Source organism: Hyla sarda, chromosome 10 (assembly GCF_029499605.1).
Source record: "Hyla sarda isolate aHylSar1 chromosome 10, aHylSar1.hap1, whole genome shotgun sequence".
Lineage (NCBI taxonomy): Eukaryota > Metazoa > Chordata > Amphibia > Anura > Hylidae > Hyla > Hyla sarda.
Window position 1 is genome coordinate 94946120 of NC_079198.1, and position 15084 is coordinate 94961203.

The window sequence follows — 15084 nt, forward strand, 5'->3', positions numbered from 1 at the left end:
GGTAGTACCCCTTTAATGCACAAATAGGCTGAGTCCTTAAGGGGTTAATGGGGGAAACTGTTTTATTTTAGCACAAGTCCAAAACATAACAAAACGTGTAAAAAAAAATATTTAGAAAAAGTAAGCGACTGAAAACTTTTTGAATCTGTCATAACTCAGGGTTAACTCTTGTTTAGGGGGAAAATAGAGGTGGATAGATTTTACATTACATCTCCATAGGGAAAGCAGGAAAAAGGATGGTGCCAGAAAGATTTTGCTTGAAATCGCTCAATATTTCGTCTCATGAAATTAAAATGGCGAGTCCTTTATTCCCTCTAACATTTACATTATTTCTATCCAAACTACAGAAAGCACTCAGAAACGCATTAAGTCAAATGTTACCTCATGAAAAATTATAGACTATTGATCGCCATGTTCATGTTACCCCATTTTTACGCAAAGGACTGTACAGTAACTACCACTTCAGAATCAATAATGCAGTTTATTTTATGGACTTTCATACATTTTATTTATTCATAGGGAAGTGTGAAAAAACATACAGATGAAGAAAACTGTTAGGACCTGATGGATGAATCTCATGTGAAGACCACACAACATATTTCTGCAGGAAGACAGGGGCACAATACAATATCTATATAACAAGCGAGGAAATTGAAAGTGCCCCAAGCACTTTACGCACAAATTGTCTAGGCACAGTACAAAACATTATCGTCAATGCTGGCTATAATTTCTATTTGAAAAAAATATATATTTATCACAAACCTTTGGGAGGAAAAGCCCAAAAAAAGCAGCACAGGGCAAAATGTGTAACGCCATAGATAAGGCCTCCAACCACTTTAGAACAGACTATATAAAGTTGTCTGCTACTGGGATTGGAAAAAGATCCCTTTAAAAAGGGGTTGTCCCTCAAATATTTACTTAGATCTGCTCAGAATGTCCACCTAAAATATTTAATGCAAGTGGTCATACATACCTAGTAGATTAGTGCCACCTCCCAGATCCTGTGGTGCATCACATAACATTCTGCTTCTTCTCACCATAACTGGACACACTAGGTCAGTGGACTCCAAAATATGGACCTGTAGATGTTGTAACCCCCTCAGTAAGCCCCTTTCCCTTTACGTGCCATCTATATTCGTGCACTGTGCAAGTCATCAGCCCAGCATAGAGTCAGCCTGTCCAGTGCACTTTCTCCAGCACCATGTCATGGCAAGGCATGGCAAAGAGGAGTGCGTGTTGTGACCTTCCAGACAACAATGGGAGGAGGTGCCTGTGTGTGCACTACTGGCAAACAGCCCAGCTCTGGTAACACTCCATGGAATGGAGAGAATAAGAAATAGCTGTACAGAGGAACAGTTGCCGAGTTGCCCATGGAAACCAATCATATCGCTTCATTTTTCAGAGGCCTTTTCAAAAATAAAAAAAAGCGACCTGATTGGTTGCTATGGGCAACTCAGCAACTTTTCCTCTGGACAGGTTTTGATAAATCTCCCCCCATAGGAGGGAATTTGAGAAGCCCAACAGAAGCAGTGAGAGCACTAAAATGACACTGTCACCACTCTGACGGGTTAACAAAACCATGCAGGTTAAGAAAAATCTTTTAAAAACCACACGTACACTTTACATATCATTGCTCCCTCTGTACAACATAGCATGTAGGATCAGCCATCAGGGTCTAAAGTGTAATGCTGGCCATACATATTAGACGTGTATCTGCTGAATCTACTGCTTTCAGTGGGAGCGGTCGACCATCCGATTTGTATAAGGGCTCCTAACTACTCCCCCCTCCCATGGCAGAGAACTGTATTATCCTTTTATTCTCTAGGAGGTAAGCCACCTCCAGAGGTGTCCGACAGCTGTTTTATCCCCTCTCCCTCTTTAGAACACATGTCAAGCCAAGCATGAATCTTTATGGTTGGATAGGAAGGACAGATTATGTGTATGACCAGCTAAATGGGAACTATTTTATTAGGTACCGTATATACTAGAGTATAAGCAGAGTTTTTCAGCACGATTTTTCGTGCTGAAAACGCCCCCCTCGGCTTATACTTGAGTGAACTCTCCGCCTGTCAATCCCTTCTTCAGTGGTCTTCAACCTGCGGACCTCCAGATGTTGCAAAACTACAACTCCCAGCATGCCCGGACATGCTGGGAGTTGTAGTTTTGAAACATCTGGAGGTCCGCAGTTTGAAGACCACTGCGGCCTTCATCATCATCCAGACCACCCCCTTTAGTTTTCTACTCACCTCCCCTCGGTGGGAAGGAAGGGGGGTCTGGACGATGATGAAGGCCGCAGTGGTCTTCAACCTGCGGACCTCCAAATGTTGCAAAACTACAACTCCCAGCATGACGGGGGGGGGGGGGGGGGATGAAGACAGGGGTCTGGATTATGACAGGGGGATGATGTATTTTCCACCCTAGGCTTATAGTCGAGTCAAGAACTTTTCCTGGGTTTTTGGGGTGAATTTAGGGGCCCTCGGCTTATATTCGGGTCGGCTTATACTCGAGTATATTATAAGTTATATCTATTTACAGTTCTAAGTGTCAGTCACGCCAGGGCATTCTGGGGCACCCAAAGTTCCTGTGCCACAAAGGAAGACACTAATATTACCAATGACACACAGCAGATGGGGGCACTTTTATAGATTTGGTATTTAGACCGAGGAGCTTAAAAGTTACACTTATGGGTATGAACAATAAGTTGTGAAGTTTATTGCATATTTGTTATATTAATTTAAATAAAGTAAGCAGAGTCAAATGACTGGCTTTAGTAAGTCTGGAATATAGTACCAGGCACACCCAACAGATGGCAGCAGTGTGGTAGAAAAGAGGATTCCATGCGGTTGCTGCACTCACCTCTCTGATGTTGGATCCTGCGAGTTCAGCGGGTACTTGAGCTCAATCACGTCTCCGTTCTTCTCTCGCAGAAGACCCTGCTGTTCTGTATAATACTGCACCAGCTCAGCCAAGGTGGCAAATGTCTCTCCTCCATACAAATCATAGAAATCCCCTGTGTTTTGGATTTTAATGTGCGTGACTTCATCATGTCTCCTGTAAAAAAGAAAATCATGTATTAGAAGGCATAGAAACTGGAGTCCCAAATGCTAAGCAGTCTAATATATACAGAACAAAGACATCAGATGCAGGGGTGTGGAAATTAAAAAAAAAAAAAACTACTTGTCCACGGGACTAAAACAGCAAAATCTATTTGTCCCTCATGACGATCCACTTGTCCTGGCCAATTTTCGCTTTTACACTCGTTTTTTTTCCTCCTCGCCCTATAATAGCCATAACTAACTACTATAATAATACCTTTCAATTTTTCCATAACACATGCTTCGAAAGAAAAAAATAAAATAAAAAATGTATATTAATAATATATATATATATATTGGTGAAGTGACAGTAAAAGATACATTTAGCAAATTTGGTGTTTTTCTTTTCTACACCGTTTACCTTGTGGTTGAGCTAACATGTTATTTTGATACTTTAATAGTAGGGCAATGGTCGGCACAATCTGAATGGTGGTGGTGCACAAGGAGAGAAGTAATACAGTGTAATGAAGGAGGTCCCAGCACTCACCGATGCAAGCAATTGATATTTTATTGTATATCCAAGTCAAAGGACGTGTTTCGGCACTTGGCCAGCAGAGGAAGGCCAAGTGCCGAAACGCGTCCTGTGACTTGGATATACAATAAAATATCAATTGCTTGCATCGGTGAGTGCTGGGACCTCCTTCATTACATTTTGATACTTTAGACCGGCCTGATTACAGCAATACCAGATTTGTATAGTTTCCATCATGTTTTACTTATTTAAAAAAAAATTCTGAACTTTTTTTGAATTTTTTAATTGCCATTTTCTGACCCCTTTTTTTTTTTTTTTTTCCTTCTCGCATACCATGCTGTATAAGGGCTAATTTTTTGCTCCATACTCAGTTTTTTGTATTGGTAACATTTTGGCATTCATCTAACTTTTTAATCCCTTTTAACTTTTTTTCTGGGATATTACAAAAAATTGCAATTCTGGGATTTGGTATTATTTTTTACATTTACGTAATTTTCCGTATGGGATACATGATGTTATATTTTAATAGTTTGTACAATTACGCACACAGTGATACCAAATATATTTATTCTTATGTTTACATGTTTTTATTTAGGAAAAGGGGGCGATTTAAACTTTTAACCCCTTAAGGACCGGGGGTTTTCCGTTTTTGCATTTTGTTTTTTCCTCCTTGCCTTTAAAAAATCTTAACCCTTTCAATTTTGCACCTAAAAATCCATATGATGGCTTATTTTTTGCACCACCAATTCTACTTTGTAATGATGTCAGTCAATTTGCCCAAAAATCTACTGCGAAACGGAAAAAAAATCATTGTGAAACAATTGAAAAAAAACGAAAACGCTGTTTTGTAATTTTTTGGGGCTTCCGTTTCTACGTAGTAAATTTTTCAGTAAAAATGACACCTTATCTTTATTCTGTAGGTCCATACGATTAAAATGATATCCTACTTTAATAGGTTTGATTTTGTCGTACTTCTGGAAAAAATCATAACTACATGCAGGAAAATTAATATGTTTAAAATTGTAATCTTCTGACCCCTATAACTTTTTAAATTTTTCCGCGTATGGGGCGGAATGAGAGCTCATTTTTTGCGCCGTGATCTGAAGTTTTTAGCGGTACCATATTTGCATTGATAGGACTTATTGATCGCTTTTTATTAATTTTTTCAGGATATAAAAAGTGACCAAAAATGCACTATTTTGGACATTGGAATTTTTTTGCGCGTACGCCATTGACCATGCGGTTTAATTAAGGATTTTTTATAATTCGGACATTTCCGCACACGGCGATACCATATATATTTATTTTTATTTAAACAGTTTTTTTTTTTTTTTTTTATAGGAAAAGGGGGGGGGGGGGGTGATTCAAACTTTTAAAAGGGAAGGGGTTAAATGATCTTTATTCACTTTTTTTTTGCAGTGTTATAGCTCCCATAAGGGACCTATAACACGGCACACGCTGATCTTTTACATTGATCACTGGTTTCTCATAGGAAACCAGTGATCGATGATTCTGCCGCTTGACTGCTCATGCCTGGATCTCAGGCACTGAGCAGTCATTCGGCGATCGGACAGTGAGGAGGCAGGTAGGGACCCTCCGGCTGTCCTGCAAGCTGTTCGGGATGCTGCGATTTCGCCACGGCTATCCCAAACATCTCCCTGAGCTAACCGGCATGCTTTCACTTTAGACGCGGCGTTCAACTTTGAACGCCGCGTCTAAAGGGTTAATAGAACGCGGCACCGCGATCATTGCCGCGTGCTATTAGCCAAGGGTCCCGGCTGTTGTTAGAGGCCGGGCCCGACCCACTATGATGCCGTGGCCCCGCGTTATAGATCAGGAGCGGACTCACGACGTAACATTACGTCATGGGTCCTTAACAGGTTAATATGGAAAGGGTTAATGTGTGTCTTTTAAAAACTTTTATTGAAACTTTTTTTTTCTTTTACACTTTATTAGTCCCTTAGGGACTCCATTGACCTGTGTGCTCTGTGATCCATTGATAGAGCCTAGCCCAGCCAGGCTCTATCAATGACAGAGCCACGAACACCAGGGAAACAGAGGTAAGCCCTCTGGCTACCTCTATAGTGGATTGCCCCCCCCCCCTCCCCCGCCAATACACCCCACTAGCCCACCAGGGAGCAATCACATGTCCCTTTAGACGTCACTGTCAGCGGCGATCTAAAGAGTTAACAGCCAGCTGCAGTGATCGCCGCATGCTGGCTATTAGTGGCAGCCACCTGCTACTGAAAAAATTCGGGTGCTGCAAAGTTTGGAGCGGGCACGATTCCGGAGCCTGCTCGATACACCCCTCCGAGCGCTGCAGTGCTTGTCGGTGGCTTTCAGGTCGGGTCCTGCTTGCCCAAAGAAGGGCTAACAAGGTAGAATAGGAATTCATGGGTGCAGGAATTTCAGCGCTGATCAAGGCAAGGAGTCGCAGAGGTAAAATTATCCAGCTTGGAGTTTACTAAAAACAAAGCAACGTGTTTTGCTGCGCATGCGCAGCTTCATCAGGCAAGGAACTGAAAAATTCACTTGTCCCGGGCGTCGGGCGATAGGAATTTCACATCCCTTAGATGAATAGAATAGAGCATTTTACATTCATCACTCAATTCTGTATAACCACTTTACTTGTATGTTAAGACAGAATACAGACTACCAAAACATTTAGGTCTTTTCACAAGAGACACTATAGACTTACAACCCATGTCATATTTCAAAAAATAAAAAATTAAAATGCATTTACAATGCTGAAGGCTTCAGAGCTGAAATCTCCCAGCATTCCTTGCTGGCTAAACATCTGTCAGGTGCTTTACACTAGGGCAGTGTTTCTCAACAGGGGTGCCTCCAGCTAATGCAAAACTACAACTCCCAGCATGCCTGGACAGCCTTTGGCTTTCCAGGCATGCTGGGAGTTGTAGTTTTGCAACAGCTGGAGGCACTCTGGTTGGGAACCACTGCAATAGGCACTGTACAGCTGAATATTTGTAAATATGAATATTTATTTTAATACTGTATTCTGATTCTATATCTGATGTAAGGGATTGACTGACTGCACCAAGCTTGCTGATGGTTTCCAATAATCTCTTGCAGTACAGCTGTTGGATATAATACCAATTTAGGGCAAATTCACAGCTTAAATGAGCACTGTCAGATACAAAAACTTTTGATATGTTGTAAAGCATGCAAAACCAATAGGTTTTGTAATTGCTTTCATTAGAAAATGTTCAGTATGTCAGACTGAAAAAAGCCAATCAAACAACTGCCCCCCCTGCCTGCTTGGACACATACTAGTCCTGCAGTGTCCATGCATCATCACCTATGTCATGGACACACTTCCTTGATTGACAGCTGTGAGTGCAGGGCTCACAACTGGAGGAAAAATCCTCCCACTGTCAGCTTGTGTCCCGCTACTGTCAGTGAGGACAAGCTGGGAGTTGTAGTTTTGCTAATGCTAGGGGAGATGTGAGCAGACAGCATACTGAGGGAGGGGGCAGAGACCTGCACAGTGAGGCCACACACCCTCTGTTTGAGAGGAATTCAGACTAGTGAGCTAAATTTAAAGCGTAATAAAAAAAAAAAAAAAAAAAAAAAAAGAAAAAGGTGTTAGACACATAAATTAGTTGTACATGGTCAGGATTAGGTACTGAGTAATATATTTAAAAAAAATGTTATTTATTAGATCTGACGGGTACGCTATAAAACTATCCTACAATTGCGGTATATGTCAGCAAAACAGGATTAGCAGTATGCCGACATATAGCGGCTTGCACGTGTGCAGATACCTTGATTTCATAGGTTTAAACATTGTCCAATTGTGACTACGTTTTGTACATTCAAAAAGCATGGAAGTCTGTGCTATTGAATACAGCAAAAACTGTATCTACTCTGGAAGATGACCAGTCACTATGAGCCTGTTGAAATAAATGTATCCGACACTTGTATGAGCCGCCATGTTTCAGTATAATGTAGCGCCAGTTTGCCAACATATGCCACAATCACGTGATGGTTTCAGATGTGGACCCATACTAACTTCTAAAAATAACAACATTTTGCATGTAAAAGACTTTTGTCATTGTACAAAAATACAAATAGTCTAATAGACTGAACAGATTTTAGCAGGCAGCTTGTAGACAATGCCTTACATTAATATTTTATATGTTCTTCTACTAATTATACAACTGGAGAGAATAAAGGAGAACAGAAAGGGTGTAAGGGCCATTACTGACATATCAAGGTGACCACAATGTGAAGAGATATCAGTGGACTAAGAAACCATTACATCACCTAAAAAGGATTAAAAACAAGATTACACTTTCTAAATATAGAATTTACATTACAGAGACCTGAACAGAAGACCTTGTGATCTACCTCAGCCATTGGGAAGGGATACAAGAATTTCGAAGTCGCAAGTTTCCAGTCTGGTCAAGTCACAACCAATATTTATTTTTATACTCTGATTCTAACCAATTGACGCTTCATGACTGAATTGCAATACGGTCCCAAGATATACACACCCACATTGATAAATAAATAAATATATATACACATACATACAGTCATGGCCGTAAATGTTGGCACCCGTGAAATTTTTCAAGAAAGTGAAGTATTTGTCACAGAAAAGGATTGCAGTAACACATATTTTGCTATACACATGTTTATTCCCTTTATGTGTATTGGAACTAAACCATAAAAGGGAGGGAAAAAAAGCAAATTGGACAAAATGTCACACCAAACTCCAAAAATGGGCTGGACAAAATTATTGGCACCTTTTCAAAATTGTGGATAAATAAGATTGTTTCACGCATTTGATGCTCATTTAACCTCACCTGGCGGCAAGTAACAGGTGTGGGCAATATAAAAATCCCACCTGAAAGCAGATAAAAAGGAGAGGATTTCACTTAGTCTTTGCAGTGTGTGTGTGTGTGTGTGTGTGTGTGTGTGTGTGTGTGTGTGTGCGCCACACTAAGCATGCACAACAGAAAGAGGACTGTCTGAGGACTTGAGAACCAAAATTGTGGAAAACTAATCAACTCTCAAGGTTACAAGTCCATCTCCAGAGATCTAGATTTGCCTTTGTCCACAGTGCGCAACATTATCAAGAAGTCTGCAACTCATGGCACTGTAGCTAATCTCCCTGGGCATGGACGGAAGAGAAAAATTGATGAAAGGTGTCAATGCAGGATAATTCGGATGTTGGATAAGCAGCCCCAAACAAGTTTCAAAGATATTCAAGATGTCCTGCAGGCTCGGGGAGCATCAGTGTCAGCACTAACTATCCGTCGACATTTAAATGAAATTAAACGCTATGGCAGCAGACCCAGGAGGACCCCACTGCTGACACAGAGACATAAAAAAAGCAAGGACTACATTCTGCCAAAATAAACCAAAGTAAGCCAAAAAGGGAAAATGTCTTGTGGACAGATGAGACCAAGATAGAGCTTTTCGGTAAAGCACATCATGCTACTGTTTACCAAAAACGGAGTGAGGCCTACAAAGAAAAGGACACAGTACCTGCAGTGAAATATGGTGGAGGTTCAATTATGTTTTGGAATGGTTTTGCTGGTCTCTGGCACTGAGTGCCATGAATGTGTGCAAGGAATCGTGAAACACCGGGACTGGGAGTAGGGCGTACAGGTACGCCCTTCATCCTGAAGGAGTTAAATAACACTAATAGAGTACGTAACATTTTTAGTTTTATCTAAGTACCGTATAGGATGCTATACAATTATAGCCAATAGTAAAGTAAAAATTGGAGACTGAAAATATAGATTTTATTAAAGACAGGAGACTAGCTTTATGCTATACGGTGTCCATTTTAGGACATTGAGGAAGGAGTTGCGGCTGACAACTCCTTCCTCAGTCAGGTGAAACGGCATCCCGCCTCCTCCCTCATACCAATCGCCCTCACCCTTCAGCCACAACTCCCTCCTCCCTCATCCAAAACACCGTCATGCCTCAGATGATTCTCCCTCAGACACCACTTCCTGCCGCATAGCAGAGCCGACGCTGCACAGCATGTATAGCAGAGTTGAAACTGTGAAACTTGCACGTGCACTACAGACACTACATGTGCTACAGAGTCTGTATAGCAGAGTCGACATTGAATAGCGTGTACAGCAGAACCCGTATAGCAGAGAGCCGACACTGACTCGGCTCTGCTACACGGCAGGAAAAAAAGTTTTTCATCTGAGGGATGACGGAGTTTCGGATGAGAGACTTTAAGATGACATAGGGAGGGAGGACGGAGTTACGGCTGACGACTGACGATGTCCTAAAATGGACACCGTAATGCTAAATTCTCTCTTTACTGAATTGATAGCAGTAAACAAAGTTAATAAACAGTTAACAAGAAAAAAGTTGAAGCAGTAAATTAAGTCCAGTATTTAATCAGTAATGGTACAATCCGGGTGAATATAAGGACCCTTATCTACCACAGTAGTGAACCTAAATTCCTGTATTATTCTAATTGTTACACATCCACACCGTCTATCTGGTGTAGGATCTTCTTGTGGCACTGCTCCCCCAGTATAAATTCACACCTGCCTTTGGGGTTGAGCACCTCCAGCCATTTGAGACCACGTCTTTGTTGTTGACTATAAGGACCCCTTCGGTGAAGCCACTCTTTCTTTGATGAAGTGGTAGATGAGAATATTATAAAAGTTAAAATTCTCGTGTTGAAAACAGAATGAACGGAACCGGAACCAACTGCAGGTCAACTTAAGGATGAGTAATCCATTATATAAAGAAGGAATAACCGGAAACCCAGAGATGTAACTTGTTTAGGCGGAAAGAAAACAAACAATCGTAAATAAATAGGGTCGGGTACATGGGAGGGATAATGCTTGTCTCCAGTCTTTAATAAAATCTATATTTTCCGTCACCATGGGTAGGAAAATCTGCAATTTTATAACAAGATAGGAGACTCACATTATGCTTGTTTAAAGCTTATACATTAATGGGGGGGAAACTAATAGATATATATATCTATCTATCTATCTATCATCAATCTAAAGTTAAAATAAAGACATAGAAATGTGTGGGTCTAAAATAAGAAGTTTTGAATGTGGATTCTGATTACCAAGAAACAGCTTTCAATATTTCTGCTAAAGAGCCTCCTGCTTGTCTAACTTTAGTGGACATGGCAATTCAAGTTGAATGGTCCCCAAAAATGGAAGTATTGATAACTACTAGAGACAGGACTTGTCTGATCCACCTCCCTAAAGCTGGAGAAGATACCGGTAAAAGAGGTCGGCAAGGACATAAGTCTCCTAAGAGTTTAAGTTTTTGTTTTTATGACTTCAAGCAAAGAACATATACATTTTCTTGATGAGGAAAAACTAGGTAAAATAAATAAATAAAAAGTGTGAAGGTTAGTCTTCGTTTGTTTAATTATGGAAAAATATAATAGTCTGCGAGAAATATCTAAAGCTCTAACATCCGATACTCAAAAGAAAGGACATGATAGCATTGTGAGTTTATAAGATAATTTTAATCGTATGGAATCATTATCTCTCCATGAATTTATCAAATTTAAGACTACTGGGACTTTACAAGTAGATTGATTATCTAGGAGCAGGGGGTCTTCTATATTTAATACCTTTCAATAACTTTCACATTAAAGGGTGTTTTCCTAATGGTGAAGCCTGCACTGGTGCATGGTAAAGAGAGAGGTCTGAATGATATACATTAATAGTAAGAAAGCTTTATCCACATCAAAAAAAAAAAAAAAAAAAAAAAAAAAAAATCGGAAAATAAATTGATGACTTGAGCTATAGATGCATGTATGGGATCCAAATCCCGTTGTATGCACCAATTAGACCAAATTTTTGAGGCTTATCCGTAAGCTGATCTGGTACCTGGTGCCCATGCGTCCGAGAGGATATCTCTAGCTGATTGTGAAAGATCCAAATCAGGTTCTGATGACCTGAGATGAACCAGGCTACTAGAGACAATTGGTCTGACAAAATCAGAGGATGTGGATTCCCTGACAGATCTAATAGGATGGAGAGCCGAGAGATTCTGGTCGGGATGCCAACTGAAGTATCATGGAAGTTGGCGATTCAGACAGTATGTAAACAAATCTAGATGAAGGGGAACCCAGAGAGAATTGAGTTGACTGAAAACAAGAGGAACTAGTATACAATCGCTGATGTCGATTAGGAAACATGAGTTCCAGTCCACTATGGAGTTTGACAAACCTGGGAGGTATTCTGCTTACAAAATAATGTTTTGACTCAGACAAAAGTGCCAATACTTTGCGATATTGGCTAACATTCTTGATTTGGTACCTCCCAGTCGATTGATGTATTGTACCACAGGAACGTTGTCCATCGGCAGTAGAATACAACAGTGTGACTTGTCTTTGGTGAAACTCTTGAGGGCAAAAGAACCCGACAAAAGTTCTAAACAGTTGAAATGAAGAAGGGATTCTTCTTGGATTATTTTCCGCCTGTGGAAAGGGAACTGCAGTGAGCAGCCCAACTCAGATGACTGCCATTTGAGTCTATGATCATATCCAGAACTAAACTGAAGTTGGCTTTGCCATTCCAAGCCTAAATATGATGAAGCAACCATAGAAGTTCTTTGGTGTCTAAAGTAAGGGATATCTCAACTGAATAACCTAAGCCATTTCTCAAATGTTGAGCTTAGAAGTGCCCTGTAGTGAAGAGGTGCTGGAAAGATTGCTTGAATGGAAGCATAAAGCAATCCTACAATACGAGCAACGGCTCGTAGGGACACTTATTGTTTGTTAAAAAGGGATCGTATTGAACTCAAATTTATTTATTTTTTTATTTCTTGGGGGAAGACTCAATATGGCTGATTGAGTATTGACCAGAAATCCTAAAAATTCCACTTCTTTTGAAGGTTCAAAAACTGATTTCTCAAGGCTGATTAGAAATCAGGGTTTGGTAAGTAGGGTTTGTGTCTAATGTAAGTGAAGATGAATTAGATTTAAAGAATCGGCCATGATGAAAATATCGCCTAGATATATTATAAGACGAACTCCTCGAGCCCTCATAGTAGCGATTACTGGTTTCAATAATTTAGTGAAGCACCAAGAGGCTGAGGATTGACCAAATGGCAGGCTGGTGAATTGCCACTTTGACATTCCCATAAAAACCGGAGGTATGGTAGAGACATATTGTGCATAGGCACCGTGAGATGAGCGTCTGAGATCTATCTTGGCCAGCCAGTCGTTTTGTAATAAGAGATCGCGTAAAAGATGTATTCCCTCCATATTGAAATGATGGTAAAGGACAGAATTGTTTAAACATTTTAAGTTGATGACTGGTCTGTGACCTCTGTCTTTTTTTTCACCAAGAATAAATTGCTCAGGAAACCTTTTTGAGTTTTGAACATAGTTCCTTGATTTTTATTTGACGAGGTTGTGATCGGATTTTGAAAATATCAATGGCTGAAGTACTCGAGTTTGAACAGTGGGACAAAAACTATTTGATATCCTTGAACCATGTTCAAAATCCAAGCGTCTGAAGTTATTGTGGACCAGACATGGAAAAAATGTGCTATGTGCTGATAAGAAACCTGTGGTAAAGAAAAGTTATCTGGTCTAGGTGTGGGGAAGGCCTCTGTATGGTTGTCTGATTTATTTATCTCTTCAATGAATGAGTCCCCAAAGAGATAATTATCAGCAGATGGGGTAGCGTCTGAAGACGCCAAATGGATTAATTGCGGATCAGTTTCATTTGAGTGGATCGCTTCTGCTCCATACATAGAGGCATTGGCATTTCCAAACATGCAGAAAGAACATTATGAGGGCCTAGTAGAGAAGGATGAAATAAAAAAGCACAATCAGATGTGCTCCGCAGTGTAACACCAGGGTGTAATCGGTAACGCTAAATGTGAACTGCGCTTACCGCAAGGAGTTGTACTACAGCCAAGTACAACAATGGAACAATGTGTTTCATCAAGGTTTCTCTGCAGCTTCTTCCCACTTGGATAAAAACACGATAAGAACAGACAAACTCCAGACAGCAAGGCGGGATGATAGGAGCGCTGAGACAAGGTAAAGATTTAAAATGGTTTATTTCCCATCATGCAACGCATTTCACGGTCACCCGCTTCCTCTGCCTGAGGAAGCGGGTGACCGTGAAACGCGTTGCATGATGGGAAATAAACCATTTTAAATCTTTACCTTGTCTCAGCGCTCCTATCCATCACGCCTTGCTGTCTGGAGATTATTTGTTCTTATAGTAGAGAAGGAGGTAGGCTCTCTCTGGGAAGAAGCCTTAGCTGCCCGCTTATAGTATACTTCCTCTGGGGCCGAGGGTCTATGAGGTAACTTAGAGACCTTGAACTAAGCTTCAGATAAAGCCTTTAAAGAAACCTGATCCCCTGCTTGTGATGCCATTCTCTTTTGTTTGGCAGCAGAAGGATCGGTAATGAGGTGACAGTTTTTTTGGTAGCTTTACCATTTAAATCCACTCACCATTTGAGAGGTGGAGTCCTCTGCGGACCAAAACCACTTAAAGGGTGTGGCTGGACCCATTTGAGGGGAACCATGAAATGTGTTATGTTTCATTGCTAAAGCCACGGATTTAGAAATTACATCATGTATGGAAGACATAGCAGAACAAACTGCTGTCTGTACAGATGTATTGACCGACTGGTCCACCATAGGCTGTAATAGATTTTTATCTATAATATCAAAATTATGAGTCAGACATTTTAGTTTCCTTGTTCTCCATGTATGAATAGAAAAAAAAAAAATATATATATATATATATATATATATATATATATATATATATATGAGAGAAATTATAGTAAATAATATAATAAATTAAGGATAAACAGAATAGTATAGTAATTGTAAAATGTGTATATAAATTAAGTTTAGGAATACATATGAATTTTAATAATTATAATTTATTAGTCTTATTTATAAATTTATTAGTACATTAATTTATTTATTGACGTCAGCTATTAATATATTTACAATTAAATTAATAACAATAGTATGAATTGAATAAAAGGAGTCTGAACAAAATGAATTACTATAATGCATTGAATGTAGTTATCTGATATGAACACTAGATGGCAGCAGTCTATTAAAAGAGCTGAATGCTGACTGAAAGCTCTGGTGGCCGAAGCTGTGAGGTAACCAACTGACAGGAGAATCAGTTGTGTGCCAGGAAAATGGTTGCCTGTCTGAGGTGATTTGAGTGTGGAGCTGCCTGTGTCAGGTGATTTGAGCGCATGTAGCTGGGAGCAAAAATACTGTACTTAACTTAACCTTTAGCAGCAAAGAAAGAGGAGTGGCTTCACCTGAGGGGTCCTTATATTCAACTGGACTGTACCATTACTGATTAAATACTGGACTTAATTTATTGCTTCAACGTTTTTCTTGTTAAAGGAGTTCTCCAACTGAAATCTTTTATCCCCCACTGTGCCCGGGCTGTAAAACTATACATAATAAACTTTCACTTACCTGCCTACGATCCCCCGTTGTTCCGATATCGCCGCCCGTGCTCCGGCCCCTGTCAGCTTCCTCTTCCT

The 15084-nt window shown here is 40.2% G+C and overlaps 1 protein-coding gene across 2 annotated transcripts in view; it reads right to left on the reverse strand.

Annotated features, from left to right (window-relative positions):
- The window catches only part of LOC130293432 (tyrosine-protein phosphatase non-receptor type 11-like), a 143109-nt gene that overhangs the window by 39189 nt on the left and 88836 nt on the right, over positions 1-15084 (reverse strand). For both annotated transcript variants that reach the window (XM_056542103.1, XM_056542102.1), the window contains exon 3: positions 2857-3051. In XM_056542103.1, the coding sequence (XP_056398078.1) occupies positions 2857-3051 (195 nt within the window). The remainder of the gene's footprint in view (positions 1-2856; positions 3052-15084) is intronic.